Raw genomic sequence first — 16,989 nt, forward strand, 5'->3', positions numbered from 1 at the left:
AAATAAGTTATTTATCTTCTCAATATAACAAAATTGTTATTAAATGTTGAAAAATGTACCGTTTTTAATATTGAAATCACAAATCTAAGGGAGTGCAATTTCCAAATAGCAAGAGCTGCAATGTTTAAAAAATTATAGCCTACATCATCAAAACACTGTCCTTAGTTTCAAGAGGGACAACTTAACCAAATAACATCAACTTTGAGAACTGTCTACATAAAGTAGATCAATCAGAGGGAACCGTATCTCCATGTTTTGTGACATCACAACCACAACTTACTGGCAGTCTGGCAATATTAAGGGGTCGAGCTTTAAGGTAGCGAAGATCGATATTCTGGTCTTGTAAAAAGGCCTGAACCTTAATCTATAGAATAGAATAGCAACTTAAATCACAGCCGCAAATGGTAGTGAGAAAAACTGAGAAACATCACCCAGAAACATCATCATCATCATCATCACATCCCATCCCACAGAGCCTGGCACTTTTCAGTCTGCCTGGAGGCATGAGGCTTCTGATGAAACTTGGCTCTGTCGCTGGACTGCCAAACCCTCAGCTGTCAACACGACCATAAAGCATGTTTCTTTTTCTTTCTCTCTCTCTCAACAACACACTGGCGAAAACAACAGTCCCACAATGAGCTCTGTGGAAGTATCTCTGCAAAGCTCTCTGAACTCAATGTTTTTGGGAACTCCCTTTATATAAATGTGCTGTAGTATCACAGGCTGCTGCAAACATCTCATCCTTGGCTGAGCTCTGGTTCTTCAATCTGTCTGGCTGAGCCACATGTGCAGAAGGCACTTTAAAATACCTGACATGTGAACAGGACTGAAGAAGAAAAAAAAAGATGGGACTCTTCTCACAATCCAAGCAATCCTAACCACATTCAGTGGTGTTGAGGTCTGGACTCTGGGGCGGTCAGTCCATTGTTCAGCTTCTTTGTTTGATGTGTCTGTCTCCTTTTCTCAGTGAGGGTTCCCCGACAGACACACTGCTAGCTGATATTACTGGTTAATATGATTTTATCCCCCTGTCCACTGCACAATGACAGGATCACCAACCAGAGGTTCTGGTCGATAGGACCTCAATATCACGATTAATTGAATCTTAACTCCGATTACAATTAATAAACAATTTCTGTTTTGTTTTTTTGTCCTTATAGTTCACTGACAAGGTTTGCACTGTAAACATGCTCTGCATATCTTGTGCATATCTTGTGATGTAAATCTCAACAGCCAGATCAGAAATCATGCGATTTTACGTCAACCCAACTGGACATTAGTCATAATTTCGCAACGCTGAGACTCAAATATTTGGGGTGATATTTCTGTACAAAAATGAGGAGAGACTCATCCAAAAAACCTGTTTGAAGAGATTTCTAAAGAAATGTCTGAACGCAGCCGGGGGGAGAACGAGGCTGCAGCATCAAAGTCTGAAAGCAAAGTTTAAAGAAGTGACCGCGCCTTTTTTACGGCGATCTCGAAAAACAGTCTGGGTGATGAACCCAGCTGTCAGCCAGTGAAGCTTCATGATTCGTTCGCTCAGTCGTGACTACCTCTGGATGAGCTGCGTGAAGCAACGCGACGTGTTCTTTTGTGCTTGCGGGTCAGTTTAGGAGCTGATCTGCTCAGACTGATGATTTATTCAGACTGATGTCGCATACAGATCACATTTGAAAGATAATGTGAATTCAGATTTGGTGAGAAAAATCAGATCTGGGCCACTTTTACCTGCTGTGTGAACGCAGCTTCAGCGTTGATGTCGCAGAGTGGACTAGCAGAGCCACGTGACCACACACGCGATCGTACGTTTTAAGGGGACTATACATGAACACACGGAGCGGGGAAAGGGTTAACAGAATTAAAAAAAAAAAAACAACAACATCTAAATGAATGACGTGGGCAAGATTACGTCAGGAGTTCTGAATGCCGGTTTCCCCGGTCCTATTCATTTTCATTACGTTTTGCCGGAAGATGAAAAATTCAGTTTTTCATACGACCAGAAACATGAGCTAAAAAAGAATAAACAAGGTCTGTTTTGGTTTCAGGCTGATTTTAAGTGACTGACTTCCACAAACATCTCTCTCTTCCAGTTTCATCATCCTCTCACTCACCCACATCTTCAATCAGAGTAGGTGCCAATCCTTTAAATGACTCACATAAACAGCATAATTATTGCTCTCTATGAGCACAAAGACAGGCATGCCACTGCGCACACACAGACGGAGTCCTGAAATAGTCCTGCCTGCTGGAGTGTGTGCTGGTGCCAGGCCGCAGTGTGGGCGGTGAGTGAATGCCATTCCCACCACGCTTCTCTCCCACACCACCACCTCCACACAGCCTGCCGAAAGCCTTCAGCTCTAGCACACTACAGGGGATGGACCTGCATCAACTGGCATACAATCAGACATGCACATATCCCACATACTCCAACACTGCGCTCTTAAGTTCTCCCAATAGAAACACTACTGAAAAGTAGGGCTGGGCTGAAAAGACCTCGCACACCATCCCTCATAGACATTCCATACAGATTCACATACACTCATACACACATATTAGCACCTGGGATAAATAACAGTGGCTTGGCCACACCTCAGCAACCCCATGGGACACCACAGAAACACAGGCTGCCATAGCAACAACTTATCAATCGCGTGGGATGCCTTAGCAACCACCTGGGATACCATAGCAACAGCCTAGCAACATCTTAGCAATACCACTACAATTGCTTTGGCCTAGCAGCGCCTTAACAATCCTCTGGACAGCATATCAAAAGCCCAAGAACACCTTAGCAACCACCTGGGATACCATAACTTTCCTCCTCTAGCTATATTAATATTATCCTACTTAAAGCTACACTACATAAGTTTTGAAGATGGAGACCTCTCTGGATAATAAGTGTACTGTAAAATACAGAAAACAAAAGTCTTTTAAAATCTTAGCAATGTTTTTAGTCAGCTTAGCTCAAGTGATTCCCTGCTCCCTATTTAATGTATCACTTATTCAAATAGTTGCTTCTGCACCCCAACAGTGCATCACATGACTAATAAATAGCCTTCTGAGATACAGCCATGTGTGCACAGTACCATCCTGGATAAACAGAGCACTATTTTAGAGTAGAAGCCAGAATTTGGTGCACTACATAGGGAGTAGGGGCCATTTGAGATTCAGCCACTGACAAACCGCTACAACAGCTTTGTGACACTGTGCCACACTGTGCCCTAAAGCTGAAGAACAAGCTTTGTACAGGCAGCTCTACAAAGACAAATTACAAGAGCGCACTAGAATTCTTTTGGGGTCTAAAAGGTTAATCTGGACCAGCCCTACTTAAAAGCGTAGGTGCATTAGGGAGGTGAGAAGTTATAATGATGAGGCACTCTAAATTGGTGGTTTAAAAACACTTAAGTTCACCAGAGGAGCCCAGCAATCCTGAATTATTTACAGATCAATCACTGTGATGGGCCTGTAAAAGCTTCTGGGAATCATTCTGTGAAGCACAGCTGGATTCAAGCTCTTTCAGCTGTATTACAGTTTGCATTCTCCGTCTCAGAGCTTCTCTGACTTTTTCCACTGAAGCTGTTGCAATGGTATGGAGACTGAATCAGATGGACTGATCAAATCGGTAAAACCTGTGCATTAACAGATCGTCTAGTCTCTGTAGATCAAGCTCGTCAAGTAACTGTTTCAGCCAGTACATCTTGCTGATCTGACAGTATTTCATCAATAGGATGTTCTCATTAGTAAATCTGTGCTAAAGCAATCCAGATATTTCACAGATCAATAACACCACAGCCAGCAGCACTAACAGAAAAGCATTAGCAACAGCAATACACAGAAGTAAAGGCGCTTTGATGTGTTTAGCCAGGGTTGCACAATATATCCCTTGCAACTCTGATATCACAGAAGGTCACAATAAGCAAATGAGCATCCTGACCAATCTTAATGATTCTGAGTGTTCAATTATTAAGTTCAATTATTATGGTCAAAAAAAAAAACAAAAAAACAAAGCAGGCCAACTTTTAAAAGTTTAACATTTAGGGCTGAAACAGGTATTTGACATCAATAAAAGCGGACAATAAAAAAAAGCAACAAAGTTGTCAAGTTCAACACTGTCAATTTAATCTGAATGGGGCAGCAGGGTCAGTAAGGCAGGATGGGCTGTGAATGGGCTCACCTTGCCCATCGCAATGTCTCGCTGTAGACATCATTATTTGTCAGTTAGGCAACGTCCAATCTACCCGAGACCATTTCCTTAGAATGAAGGATACAGCTGTCACATACAACACACCGTCGCTGTCCAACGAAAAACAAGCATCTCCAAAATACTAACTTTACAGGGGAGGGCAAAAGCGTTCTTTACTTTCAATGTAAGTTAATGGAAAAAGCTTTTATTCTAAGCAATTTTGGAGCATTTCTATTGGCCTTGTTTCTCCAAAAAACAAAAAAAACATGAAATCGGATCTGAATGTTTACATTAAGGTTGCGTGGCCACACCACAAATCGAATACGCATCCAATCTAAGAACACATATTAAAGTGGCTCAGGTCGGATTTAAAAAGGTCAGATTTGTGTCCACACAGGCCGGAAAACATCAGATCTGAGTCACATGAGGGCAGAGAAAAGAGAAAAAAACAAAAATAAAAATCAGATTTGTGGCACCTGGTAATGTGAGCGCAGCCTAAAGATCTACTGAATATTTGGCAGCTCATCCTCTCACAGCATTACATACATCAGCAAGCTAACTGCGCAGAACTGCTTAATGACATTAACACACAACTCGTCCTGTAAACAGTTTTCATGCCAAGAAAATGGTGTCAACTTTTACATACATCACTTTTATTTAGCTACTGCTTACTGCATCTCAAAGTGCTGCCACAGTTTCCCCTAGTGGTCATTTTAGTGAACAGTACCAAACTTTGTCAGAACATTACCAAAGTTCTTCACATTCACAGGCCACAGTTAAGCCAACTAAACCAATTATTATTCAATTAATTCACATGAAAGATCGAATATCACAACAGCCGTTTTTTGATTACTGTGTTTCGAGTGAACTCAGCTGTGCTGATGTCTGGGCACACGAATGAGCTCTGAAACTCCAGGTTTGATAAATGACATCCTGCTGCTGGAGGTTTAGCTGAACAGCAGCGGGTCATGCTGCGGTCAGGTGCAATTAGTTACCGGAGGGAGGTTAAAAAAGCTGCAGCAGCCAGGAGGCCAAGTGCTTCGTGTCAGGAGCAATTAGTGCAGACCTGAGGAATGAGCCGAGCTGGATTCAAACATGGGTAAGTGTATAATAAAATCAGTTTACAGCAGCGGAATGGTCAACCCCGTGACTGACATCACTCAGGGTGGTTAAATCTCATCAAAGGATGACCATATAGAACAGATGCATTCCTGTAGCGCAGGCATGAAAAAAGCGGAACTGCTGTGCCAAAGTGCTGCGGAGATCAGCATTTACCCTCATCTAACGCTCCGCATTCGGTTCTCGAAGGCCTCTCAGTAGATGATGAGCTGAATTCTGCAGGGTCGCCACCTGCAAAGACTTGACACATGCTCTAGTTTCTGTGCTGCTCATACAATACGTAGAGTTCTCCAAGCTGGACCGCACTATTTCCTGATGGTCGATATTGGGAAGAGGTGGCATGATGGCCTGACCTACACGCTACTGCTGCCTGTGTTCTGATCATGGATGTAGGCCGAACGTTTGTCTATTCAGTCTCTTTCCCACACTAATTAATTGCGCACTAATTTCAATTAAATATCACAATATATTCTCTTCATAATGAAAACATGCAGCTGTTCATTATTCTATAAGCATTGACAGTTTGGAGGGTCACAATTATTACATAATAACCTGGTCACAATCATTGACAACACTTTACTTTAGGGTGCTGTTCATAAGGCTACATGACACCTGCATAAGATTGTCATTACAACTGACATAACCCTACATAACTATATTTATAATGCTTGTTCCAATAACCGTCATTTGCTATGAAGGTTGCATTTGCCAATTTTGATGAAAGTCAGCTAAAGAAGCCTTTATGAAAGATCACGCCAGTTATAATTAGCATTTATAAAGAGTTATGTGGGGTTATGTCATATGTAATAAACCTTACGTAGGTGTCATGAAGCCTTACGAACCCTACAGTAAAGTTTTACCCAATTATTTAAGCTGATTTTAATTACTTGAGGTCTATAATCCTTTTCTACAGTTGTCAGCTATAGTGGTCTTTTTTTTTGTTGTTATTTTTCTTTTCTATTCTACTTATTTGATATTGCATAGTTCATCCACGACTGACAACATGGCTCAAAACAGAATGTCTACTGTCCTAGCATCCTGTATTTGCACATATGGATGCTTGTATGTGTTTACAACAAACGTCTACTGCCCTGACTCAGTTATCATACAACATTTAGTTCAGGCCATGCAAGCTGATTGGTTGAGGCGGTCTAACCAGCGAAATAACTATAGGAGACGCTCAAGCCAAAGTAACAGAGGAATTACTTCATCCATCCATTTTCTAAGCCGCTTCTCCGTCAGGGTCGTGGGGGGATGCTGGAGCCTATCCCAGCAGTCTTTGGGCGGAAGGCAGGATACACCCTGGACAGGTCGCCAGTCCATCGCAGGGCAGACAGACAGACAGTCACTCACACCTAGGGGCAATTTAGCATCTCCAATCGTCCTCACCACATGTCTTTGGACTGTAGGAGGAAACCGGAGAACCTGGAGGAAACCCACACAGACACGGGGAGAACATGCAAACTCCACACAGAGAGGACCCTGGCCGCCCGGCCGGGGAATCGAACCCAGGCCCTCCTCGCTGTGAGGCGACAGCGCTACCCACCACGCCACCGGAATTACTTCAGCGAAAGTATAAATCATATAATGAACCAAGAAGCCCTGAGCAAGAATAGACCATACCAATACAAGAGGACAAGGAAAAAAACGACTACGAAATGAGCTTAATGTGTTGGTCTGTGTGGAGCTGGAGAATGAACAGCGAGTGGGCGGAGCTCATTACTCTGACATAACAACGAGCTGCTCGTTAAGGAGCTATAACTTAGTGGAAGGAACCGAACATTTAAAACATAAAGGCTGCGTTCACGGCCAGTTTATTCATTTACCTGCGGTATTAAAGCAGTAGAGCGCTGCAGGTTGCATTATCATCGCGAATAACATCACGGCTGTGATCGTCCTGATGTTATTTCATGATAACACAATCCCCCTCTTGTTCTATTGTTTAGGCAGATGTGCCAACAGACACGAGAGAAACACACAGTATAAACGCATGTATGCTAGAACTGTTGTCAGACTGGATTCCACAGATTGTTGGACCGTGCACCGTCAAATAAAGACCTCGTCACTGTATATCAGTGTTTCAGCTCTCTTGTTGGCTGGGAGAAAGATCTAGGACACGACTACAGTATAAAAAATAAAGGAAAGCAGAAATAAAGAAGAATACTAAAGATGGTCAGTGATCTTGCGCAAAGAACCAAACTGTTTAACGTCTGACTTTGTACTGAAACGTCTAGAGGGCAGGGTAAGAAACGGTCGTTTATCTGAGCTAAGTGTAGAAGCCGCCCTGATGGCTTCAGTGATGAACAGTGTTTTACTTTCATTTATGTGCACAATTCTGAAATGTGTATAGTTTGATGTTTTTGTTAATCCAATAGCTTTATCTCAACATCTTGACCATGATACTATGCAAACATGTCATGGGTGATGCGCCGGTGTGTTTTTTCCCTTTTTTTTTTTTTTTTTTTAAGAAAAGACGGAGCCACGTGGTTTTCTGACCGCGTTGTCATGCGGTGGACTGAATTGAAATTCGCTCTGTTAAGACGTACTACTAAAGCCAATAACTGCGCCGTGCAAGACCCGTGTGGCTTGGGTGGATAGGCTCCCAGTGTGGAAAACAGTGTGGCTCAGCCTAAAACCCCACAACACCAGGACTGCGCTTGTCTTCTTTTGGGTGCTAGTGATGACCAACAGCTAGGAAGTAGGATAACTCGGCCAATGTGGCCACTTTAGCCTTGCACAATTCTCAGTTACATGCCTAGTAATTAATCATCAGCTACAATACATAGTCTAATGCAATGTATATCTTTATAACAATAAACTGTGTCTTATTGTCCACCCAGAACATTAGCATAATAATAATAATAATAATAATAATAATAATAATAATAACTTACAATAATCTTTATCTAGTTAGACAGTGTTTTTCTAGCCATTATGCCAAGTAGGTATAAAGTGAATACAGTACTCATTTGTGAGGAAAAAAGAGGAAAGCATCTTAAATCTAGATTCTTCTAATGAATGAGTGATGCACCTCCTGTTTACCTCCTGGTTTGAAGGAATGCACAATGACTCATTTGTTTTTGCAGCGGTTTTTACAGATTAAGCTACTAATACACTTTTAATGTGTTTCTAAAGTCTTCTGAACTACATAACTCTTGACTGAGTCCTATCCTGTAAGCTTTCACTACTGATATTATTCATTTTTCATGTAATCCATTAATTACTATGGTGATTAATCGAGTTTCCAAAAAGGCCAAACAATAAGTTACCACGCAACGCCTTTCAAAGATGGCAAAAATACTTCATGATGCCTTTAAATGATTAAAAATATACAAACACCATGTGGCAAATATAACCGCACATGCCCATCAGGCTCTGTTTCACGCACCACCATCACGCATCACTGCAGTTTCACTGAAAAGGAAAATCTGAATCAAAGTTTTTAAATAAATGGACATAAATGGATGAACTGAGCCCCACATGTGATCTATAATACGTCCGTCCGTCAAGCACAACCAGGGGTTACAGGGTTACCTCAGGCACACTTAAACGCCTATTACAGCATTTCAGGTCAGGTCACGATGTTGGAAACAGAAGCTGGTCCACACCTGCACTGCACACAAAGTCATGCGAGCCAACGTCAGCGTTAATGTTATTTCAACAGCAGGGCCGGCTCCAAGCAAGCATTCGCTCGAGCTCGAGGGACATCTTTAGCATGAAACTGAGAGGGAATTTTACTGGACTCCAGAATAAACCGTTTTATATCAGCTCAATACTGCAAAACCACAGACTTGGCATGAAAGGGGAATAACAAGAGCCAAAAAGAAATATTTATAATCCAATCCACAATTTTAAACTGCCAGAAAAGGAAGACAGTATCCAACTCACAGCAGCCTAAAGTGAGAAAGAAACATCTGTATTTAACTTATTTTTTGGGTGAAAGACACTGGACGACTTGCGAAAGAAAAAGGGTATAACTGCTGAAGTGTGAAGAGGGGAAACATGACCGTCACGAAAACGTAAGAGACACCTTAACAAGCTAAAAACTGCAGTAACTGAAAATATTAACTGACATTAAAAGACGAAGGTGTAAGGATTTTTGATGTTTTATGTGAAACATCTTGAAACTCTAAAAACTCCGTTTACAGAGTTTTGTCCCTTTAACAAAACACTGTAGTTAAATAATTTCATCCTTATAAATATCACTTATGGGCTGTAACGTTACACTTTTTCAGGTTCAATGAAGCCTTTTAGGTCAGATTTCGGTTCTATTTTTTGTAAACTCAGCCCTAAAAACCACAGCCTCTTTAATTTCTAAATGATCTTTGGGGAAAAAAGGCCAGTCATTTGACTGTGAGGGCACATAAACCACTATGTGCACTACTTTCAGTGCTCAAGACAGAAGAGTGGATATTTTGATGTACTTGACCAAATAAACAATGTAAAGTCAGAGACGACAGCTCATCTGCTGCTGCACGGTTTGTGTTGGTCATCCTCTAGTCCTTCATCAGTGGTCACAGGACGCCGCCCACAGGACGCTGTTGGCTGGATATTTTTGGTTGGTGGACTATTCTCAGTCCAGCAGCACTGCTGTGTCTGATCCACTGAAACCAGCACAACACACACTAACACACCACCCCCACGTCAGTGTTACTGCAGTGCTGAGAATGATCCACCACCCAAATAGTACCTGCTCTGTGGGGGTCCATGGGGGTCCTGACCACTGAAGAACAGGGTAACAGAGTATCAGAGAAACAGATGGACTACAGTCTGTAACTGTAGAACTACAAAGTGCAGCTATACAGTAAGTGGAGCTGATAAAATGGACAGTGGGCATAGAAATGAGCGCATGTCATGAAAATTTCTTAAGATCTGATAAGTTAGAAGAGACATAGCAAGCGTCCAATCAAAACCTATGAATCCAATTACTTGTATCATTTGTATTTCACACACACTGAGGTGCACCAAGTCCAATTAAACCGGACTAATGATCGCTTTTTGATCAAACATGCAGTCGGAAAATGGTTTTAAAGTACTGACGATATCCATGATACACTCAGAAAAGCATAGTGTGATGTAACTGATCACGATAATGGTAAATATCGTCATTGCCCAACTCTGAAGATCAGAAAAGTACTGGCATTCCCAGCTTATTATTCCTCATATCATCCCAGCATATTTTTCTTATTTATATTCACAGACTCCTTGATAAATCATGTAGCCTTAACTTCCGCCAGATGAAATACCAGCCAAGCCCCTGGTTGACAAGACCGTCTTGTGTGGACACTGTGGTCTTACCTGCACAGTCTTCTTAATTCTGTGAGAAGGTCCAGGGTACTCTGAAGAATACAGGTCTGTGAGGAACAGGGAGTTGATGAGTGTAGACTTCCCCAGGCCCGATTCACCTAGAACACAGAGATAGACAGACACTTAGAGCTCCACCTTGATAAGTTTGTTCTTTTATCTGCTCAATCTTGCTGTTCCTGATGCCAACAAAAGCAAAGCAAATTAAATAATGCCTGGAATTCTCAAGATGTTTCCCTCCGTTTTCCTCAGAAAATCATCTTATCTATATACAGCAGGGCTGCAATTATATTACTGTACGTTATGACAGTCCTACATCCTATTAGCTACACTGAAATGCAATGGTGATTCAGCAATGTGACATTAAAGATGCCACCTGTGTGCTTTCTGATGTCAAACCTGGGGGCAGTTGTGGGCTGGAGGCTAGGGAACCGGCCCTGTGACCAGAAGGTCGTCGGTTTGATCCCCAGAGCTGACAGTACGTGACTGAGGTGCCCTTGAGCAAGACACCTAAGCCCCAACTGCTACCTGGGCATGATGTACACTCAAAAGCCACTTTATTAGCTAGCTAGTAAAAGGTAGGACCCCCTTTTGCCTTCAGAACTGCTTTAATTATTCGTGGCACACTTTCAACAAGGTGTTGGAAACGTTCCTCAGAGATTTTGGTTGGTTATTTGAGTTCCTGTTGTCTTTCTATCATCTGGAACCAGTCTGCCCATTCTCCTCTGACCTCTCACATCAACAAGGCATTTTCGTCCACACAACTGACCGCTCACTGGATATTTCCTCTTTTTCGGACCGTTCTCTGTAAACCCTAGAGATGGTTGTGTGTGAAAAGCCCAGTAGATCAGCAGTTTCTGAAATACTCAGATCAGCCCGTCTGGCACCAACAACCACGCCCCGTTCAAAGTCCCTTAAATCCCCTTTCTTCCCCGTTCTGATGCTCGGTCTGCACTTCAGCAAGTTGTCTTGACCACCTCTACATGCCTCAATACACCGAGTTGCTGCTGTGTGATTGGCTGATTAGCTGTTTGAGTTAACAAGCAACTGAACAGGTGTCCCTAATAAAGTGGCTGGTGAGTGTGTGAGAGTGACGCACATGATCAGGGAGGGACTCTGAGCAAGCTGAGTGTTTCTCTCCATGGTAGGTGGGTGTGGTGGGAGGTGTTACAGCTGGTTAATATTTTTCCTCTCCTCTGGTGCACAACGACATCATAAAAAAAAATCAGAAGATGTGGAGAAGTCATTACATTATGATGCAAGAGTCTGGGGGGGAAAAAACATTACACAATCTGATGAATCACTTGGAATATGTCTGTTTACACTTGGGTGATCATGTTCAGATTACACCGAAGTGCATGCCAAGTGGAAGGGAAACACTCGCAGGACGCGCTGAACAGATTATGGATCACTTCGACCACATTTAGAGGTGATCAGATATGGATCTTGACTATATTCACCAACGGAAACGCATTCTCAAAGTGTTGACTAGCAGGTGAGGGAGTAAACAATGAACCAACAGATGGAGGACACACAAGGTTGGAGCTCCTCAAACGAAGAGTCTTCTTGCACTCTGAGCCAATGGAAGTGTCCAAGCTGAGCTTGTCAACTTTTATCATTGTAAACAATTTGCAGGGGCTTGTCTCAGTAGTCACTGGGCAAGTTAGGATACACCAACCCGGAGAGAGAGAGCGAGCGAGAGAGCGAGAGCGAGAGCAAAAGCGCGAGAGAGAGAGAGAGAGAGCGAGAGCGCGAGAGAGAGAGCGAGAGCGAGAGCGAGAGAGAGAGAGAGCGCGAGAGAGAGAGCGAGAGCGAGAGAGAGAGAGAGCGAGAGAGAGCGAGAGAGAGCGAGAGAGAGCGAGAGAGAGCGAGAGAGAGCGAGAGCGAGAGCGAGAGAGAGCGCGAGAGAGAGAGCGAGAGCGAGAGCGAGAGAGAGAGAGAGAGCGAGAGAGAGAGAGCGAGAGCAGTTTAGCGTGTCCAATCAGCCTGACTGCATGATGTCTTTGGAGTGTGGGAGGAAACCACAGCACCCGGAGGAAATCCATGCAGGCAAACTCCACACAGAAAGGACCCTGGTTGCCCGGCTGGGAATCGAACCCAGTCCCTTCTTGCTGTAAGGCAACAGCGCCACCCACCGAGCTGCCCATCTGGTCACACTCGGGAGACATTTTAGAGAAAAGTGTGAAAGGAATCCGGTCAAAGTTCCTCCAGTATCCAGTAATGATCAAGACCCGCAACACATCAACGCAAGGTGTAAAGAGGCTCACTATGACTGACTGACAGGAGCCAACAAAGTAGTGGTAATAGACTGAAAACGCATTAAAACATGAGACTTACTGAACTGAAAGTATGCACAGAGGTTTTTTGCCCCTTATTATTACTGTTCATACAGATGGAGTGAACTGGATTCTTGGCCTACATCAAACGGTGAAATACATTAAACAGAATATAGAAAGTGTCTCAGCTCTGTAACAGCCGGACTACTAGTGGATTTCCACACATTTCCGCTGTGCCCATGTGTGAGAGGCATGTAATGCACCAGCAGCGCAGAACTACACAGCCGCACGGGTTCTGTAGAGCTACAACAAAGAATCTAGTGTGAGAACAAGCACAAACTGGCACAGCAATCTGCTCCCTCTACTGACCTTTACCAAGTGCCCGACACTGCACAGATAAACACGGCCAACCAACGAGAGAGAGAGAGAGAGAGAGAGAGAGAGAGAGAGAGAGAGAGACAAAGAAACTCTAGACAAAGACACACTCTCCCTCTTCTAGAAATCATAAATATTTTTCCGAAGGGCAGAGCGACGCTGACCTCACACACTCACTCAACACAAATCTGTTCAGTCGTCCATGGAAAGAACGAAGAATTGCAAAAGAGACTCGCTCCTTTCTTAAAACAAAACAGAAGAAAAAAAAAACAACACAAAACAAAAAGACTTCTTTGAGGATTTATTTTGCTTGCTGAATGTGGTTTCTGCATGAGGGGGGTGTTGGGGGGGGGTTGTGGTGAAATACAGTCGTCTTAAAAATGCCATTCTGAACTAGTGGGACAATAAGTCTGCACGAGAGACACAGTGCGATGAACTTATTCAGCTTCTGCCAGAACCGATCCAGCCGGGCAGGGAGAGCAGAGAGCCGTAAAGAGCCCACAGCCATAACGCTGAATTACAGCTCTAAACTAGGCTTCAGCTCGACTAACACTCACTACAGGAATGTGACTCTGCTGAAACGGGTTTATCCTGAGATAAGTACATATTTTCATGTTTGACGTCACATTGAAATAAACCCGAAAAAATTCCTGTGATTCATAACAGAGTTCAGAAAAAGGGCCAGTCATGAGCGAAGGGGTGTCTACAGCACACTGAGTCCCACCTCCTCACTCTGATAGGCTGCACACAGACCCGCTCTGATCACTGACAGCGGACACCACGAAAGACGCCAAATTAGAGAAGACACATCAACCATGTTCAGCTTGTTTATGTTTCCACTTCCCCAATACTGTACTGAAATGATCGTACATGTACCACCCAATATATTGCTATATCGAAATCTTGGATCTCCAGAATGGTCACTTCACAGGAGAAGGAGAACTTTACCTTTAATGTAAGTCAATGGAACCAGACATTTCTTTTGGTCCATTCTTCAAATTTACATACAATGTAAAGGCCAACAGGCATTTTCAAAATTATGCCAAAAACTGAAAAACAACAAAAATGGATTTTGTCCCGACAGCTGATATTATAACTAGAACTGAGCAATACAGCAAAAACGCAACTACAAAAATTCAAGATGTTTCCACAGCAAACCGTGTGGCATGACACTTTCTTCTTCCTGACGTTTAAGAAGCTGCGACAGATAAAGTGGTGCCACATTTTAAAATATCAAAATCTATGAATCTGATTATTTGTATACCCCATTACACTAAAATCTAATTAACCAGGATTAGGGCCCAGTCCCATTTCACCCCTTGCCCCTACCACTTAGCCCTAGTCCTCTGTTTTGCACACTCATGTCTAGAGGTAGGGTGTCCCAATGCTTGTTGAGATAGAGGGGTAGGGAAGTGTTGGGGCTGCATGGCCCTCCAAACAGAGGTTTTTCAGACACTCCAAACAGAGATATGAGAAAGGAAAAAACAGCAAGACGGCTGAACAAGAGACCAAAGAAACCCGCAGATGTGAGAATTTTCTCCGTTAAAAATGATGATAACTGCTGTTTTATCTTAGTTTAATGCAGATTCATTGCATTACGGTCGTTTTCTTAATAATAAGCAAAAAAAAATCGTTACTAGCATGCTAAAGTTTCAGTAGCTCGCTAGCTAACTTTCCCGTTCTACCTTAAATAGTCCCACAGTTCTGACGAGTGAAGCGCCAGAATGTAACTGCTGCTCCACTTAAGGTGGAATGGGATAAATCTAACAAGAAGCTGGTGACCCAATATGCACACTGTGAAGGAATGATGAACACTGCCATATTGTCCGGGCTTAATGACCGCATTACAGATTTACTCCATTAACAGATGAACAGATGAAACCGGAACTCTCTCCGTTCCGTCAGACAGCCTGTCAGATCAGCATTCCAGTTTCTGGAACAAGTAGTTGGTTGGTGTAGTGGGTAACACCTCTGCCTCCTACAGTCTAGACTGGAGTTCAATCCCCACCTGGGTCACCACCCAACACTCTACCAATAAGAGTCCCTGGGCAAGACTCCCAACACTGCCTTCGCCTGCCTGTGTAAAAAAGATCAAATTGTAAGTGGCTCTAGTTAAGAGCGTCTGATAAATTCCATAAACAAGCGTGCTGGCTACACAGATGCTGATGGGACTGTTGGTGTTGAAATGTGCTATTTTTGGTAATAAACATAAATCTGTAAAAGCAAATAAATAAATCTGGTAAAGTGCTGCATTTTGATAACGACCCGTCACAATGACCACATATCAGATGAACAGTCACCTGTTTTCCATAATTAACACTGTTGATGACAAACAGACGACGGCTATTATGGAAAATCAATGCAGTCCTACTAGTGCGCGTGTTGTCACGACTAAAAAGGAAAAAAACCCTGTTTTAAAATAACTGCTAAGTAAAGAAGGTATATAATTATCATCAGTATTGGGCTGATCAGCAGAAAACGCTGGATGGGAAATCAGAGTTTTAAAAAAAAAAAAAGGATCCAATTCTTGCAACATTTTCTAAACCAGTCAGGCTTTTATTCACCATGTAGGTCATGCCTAGCTTCAGCGTCCAGCACAGACCAACGGTGGCTGGCAGGGGAAGGTCCCGCTTACTTCCTTTAAAGGAAATATCCCACAGCTGTGTAAACCGCAGAGGCTTCTGCTAGAGGAACTCGCCATCGCATGACAGAAGTGGGGAGGGGGGCAGGAAGAGGGAAAAGTTTGGGCCTGCAGTGGGACAGAGGCAGGGAGGGAGACAGCGCTCTCTGCTAAGTCGTTTGGCGCTGCTTCCATGGATACAGGAGAGAGTAGAGCGAGCAGCTGGAACGGTCCTGAGAAAGAGAAAGTCCAGAGGTTTTTTTTTGCCATTCATATTGTTTCAGACAAACTAGGAGATGGATTTCAGCCTCTATATGTAAATCCATACCATGAAAAAGACAAATATTATCCTCCAGAACAAAGCAGGGGCTATTTATATGGTTTATAAGACAGATCCATTCAACATCCCAGAGCGATCAAAGAAAAATAAGCCTCAGGAAAGCTTCCTCGAAGCCAACACAAACAAAGCTGCCACTAATCCCCAACGCTGCAAGTCATACTAAACCTCGACCGCAATAAAACCCCTCTGAAAACCAGGCGGGCTCTTGCAAAGCTGCACAAAATAAAAGGCCAATGTTCATAAGCTTTGGCAAACATGTTAATCAGCCACAAATATTGACATTTCTTGCAGGCAAACTACTTTTTCTTTAAGACCTGCTTGCTGACTTACAGATTAATATGGGGAAACTGTTTGGCAAAAACTCAAATTTACATAATTTCCCAAAATTTAGCCAAGAAATATTTGGGGTCTGACATCTGTAGAGATAGAACAACAAAAAAATTCATAAGTAGCTAAAAAAAAAAAAAATGTTCCTTGTGTTAATATGCTTGTTCACTTTCAGCTGATGAGAGCAGAGGTTTCCAGAACTTTGTACTTCGTGGACCACATCGATGACCACAAAAGCATCTGTGGCCCAGAAGATGATTTAACCAATCTGATCATTTCCTTTCGCGATCCATTAATGAGACCGATGATGTTCGGCAGCTACCAAGTGCTGGACGTCAGGCAGAAGAGAAGAAAGTTACAAACCAAGTTCTACCTCAATTCAGTAGACACATTCACCATGTTCATTCTGTAGATTATTTGGTGATGGCCAAACAGCAGAGAGTGGTGG

At 42.9% G+C, this 16,989-nt stretch overlaps 1 protein-coding gene across 3 annotated transcripts in view; it reads right to left on the reverse strand.

The window, feature by feature from the left end:
• sept7a (septin 7a) overlaps positions 1-16,989 on the reverse strand; it is a 77,417-nt gene that overhangs the window by 39,809 nt on the left and 20,619 nt on the right. For all 3 annotated transcript variants that reach the window (XM_017721514.2, XM_017721515.1, XM_017721513.1), the window contains exon 4: positions 10,598-10,704. In XM_017721514.2, coding sequence (XP_017577003.1) covers positions 10,598-10,704 — 107 coding nt within the window. The remainder of the gene's footprint in view (positions 1-10,597; positions 10,705-16,989) is intronic.

This window comes from Pygocentrus nattereri, chromosome 27 (genome assembly GCF_015220715.1).
Source record: "Pygocentrus nattereri isolate fPygNat1 chromosome 27, fPygNat1.pri, whole genome shotgun sequence".
In the NCBI taxonomy this organism is placed as follows: domain Eukaryota; kingdom Metazoa; phylum Chordata; class Actinopteri; order Characiformes; family Serrasalmidae; genus Pygocentrus; species Pygocentrus nattereri.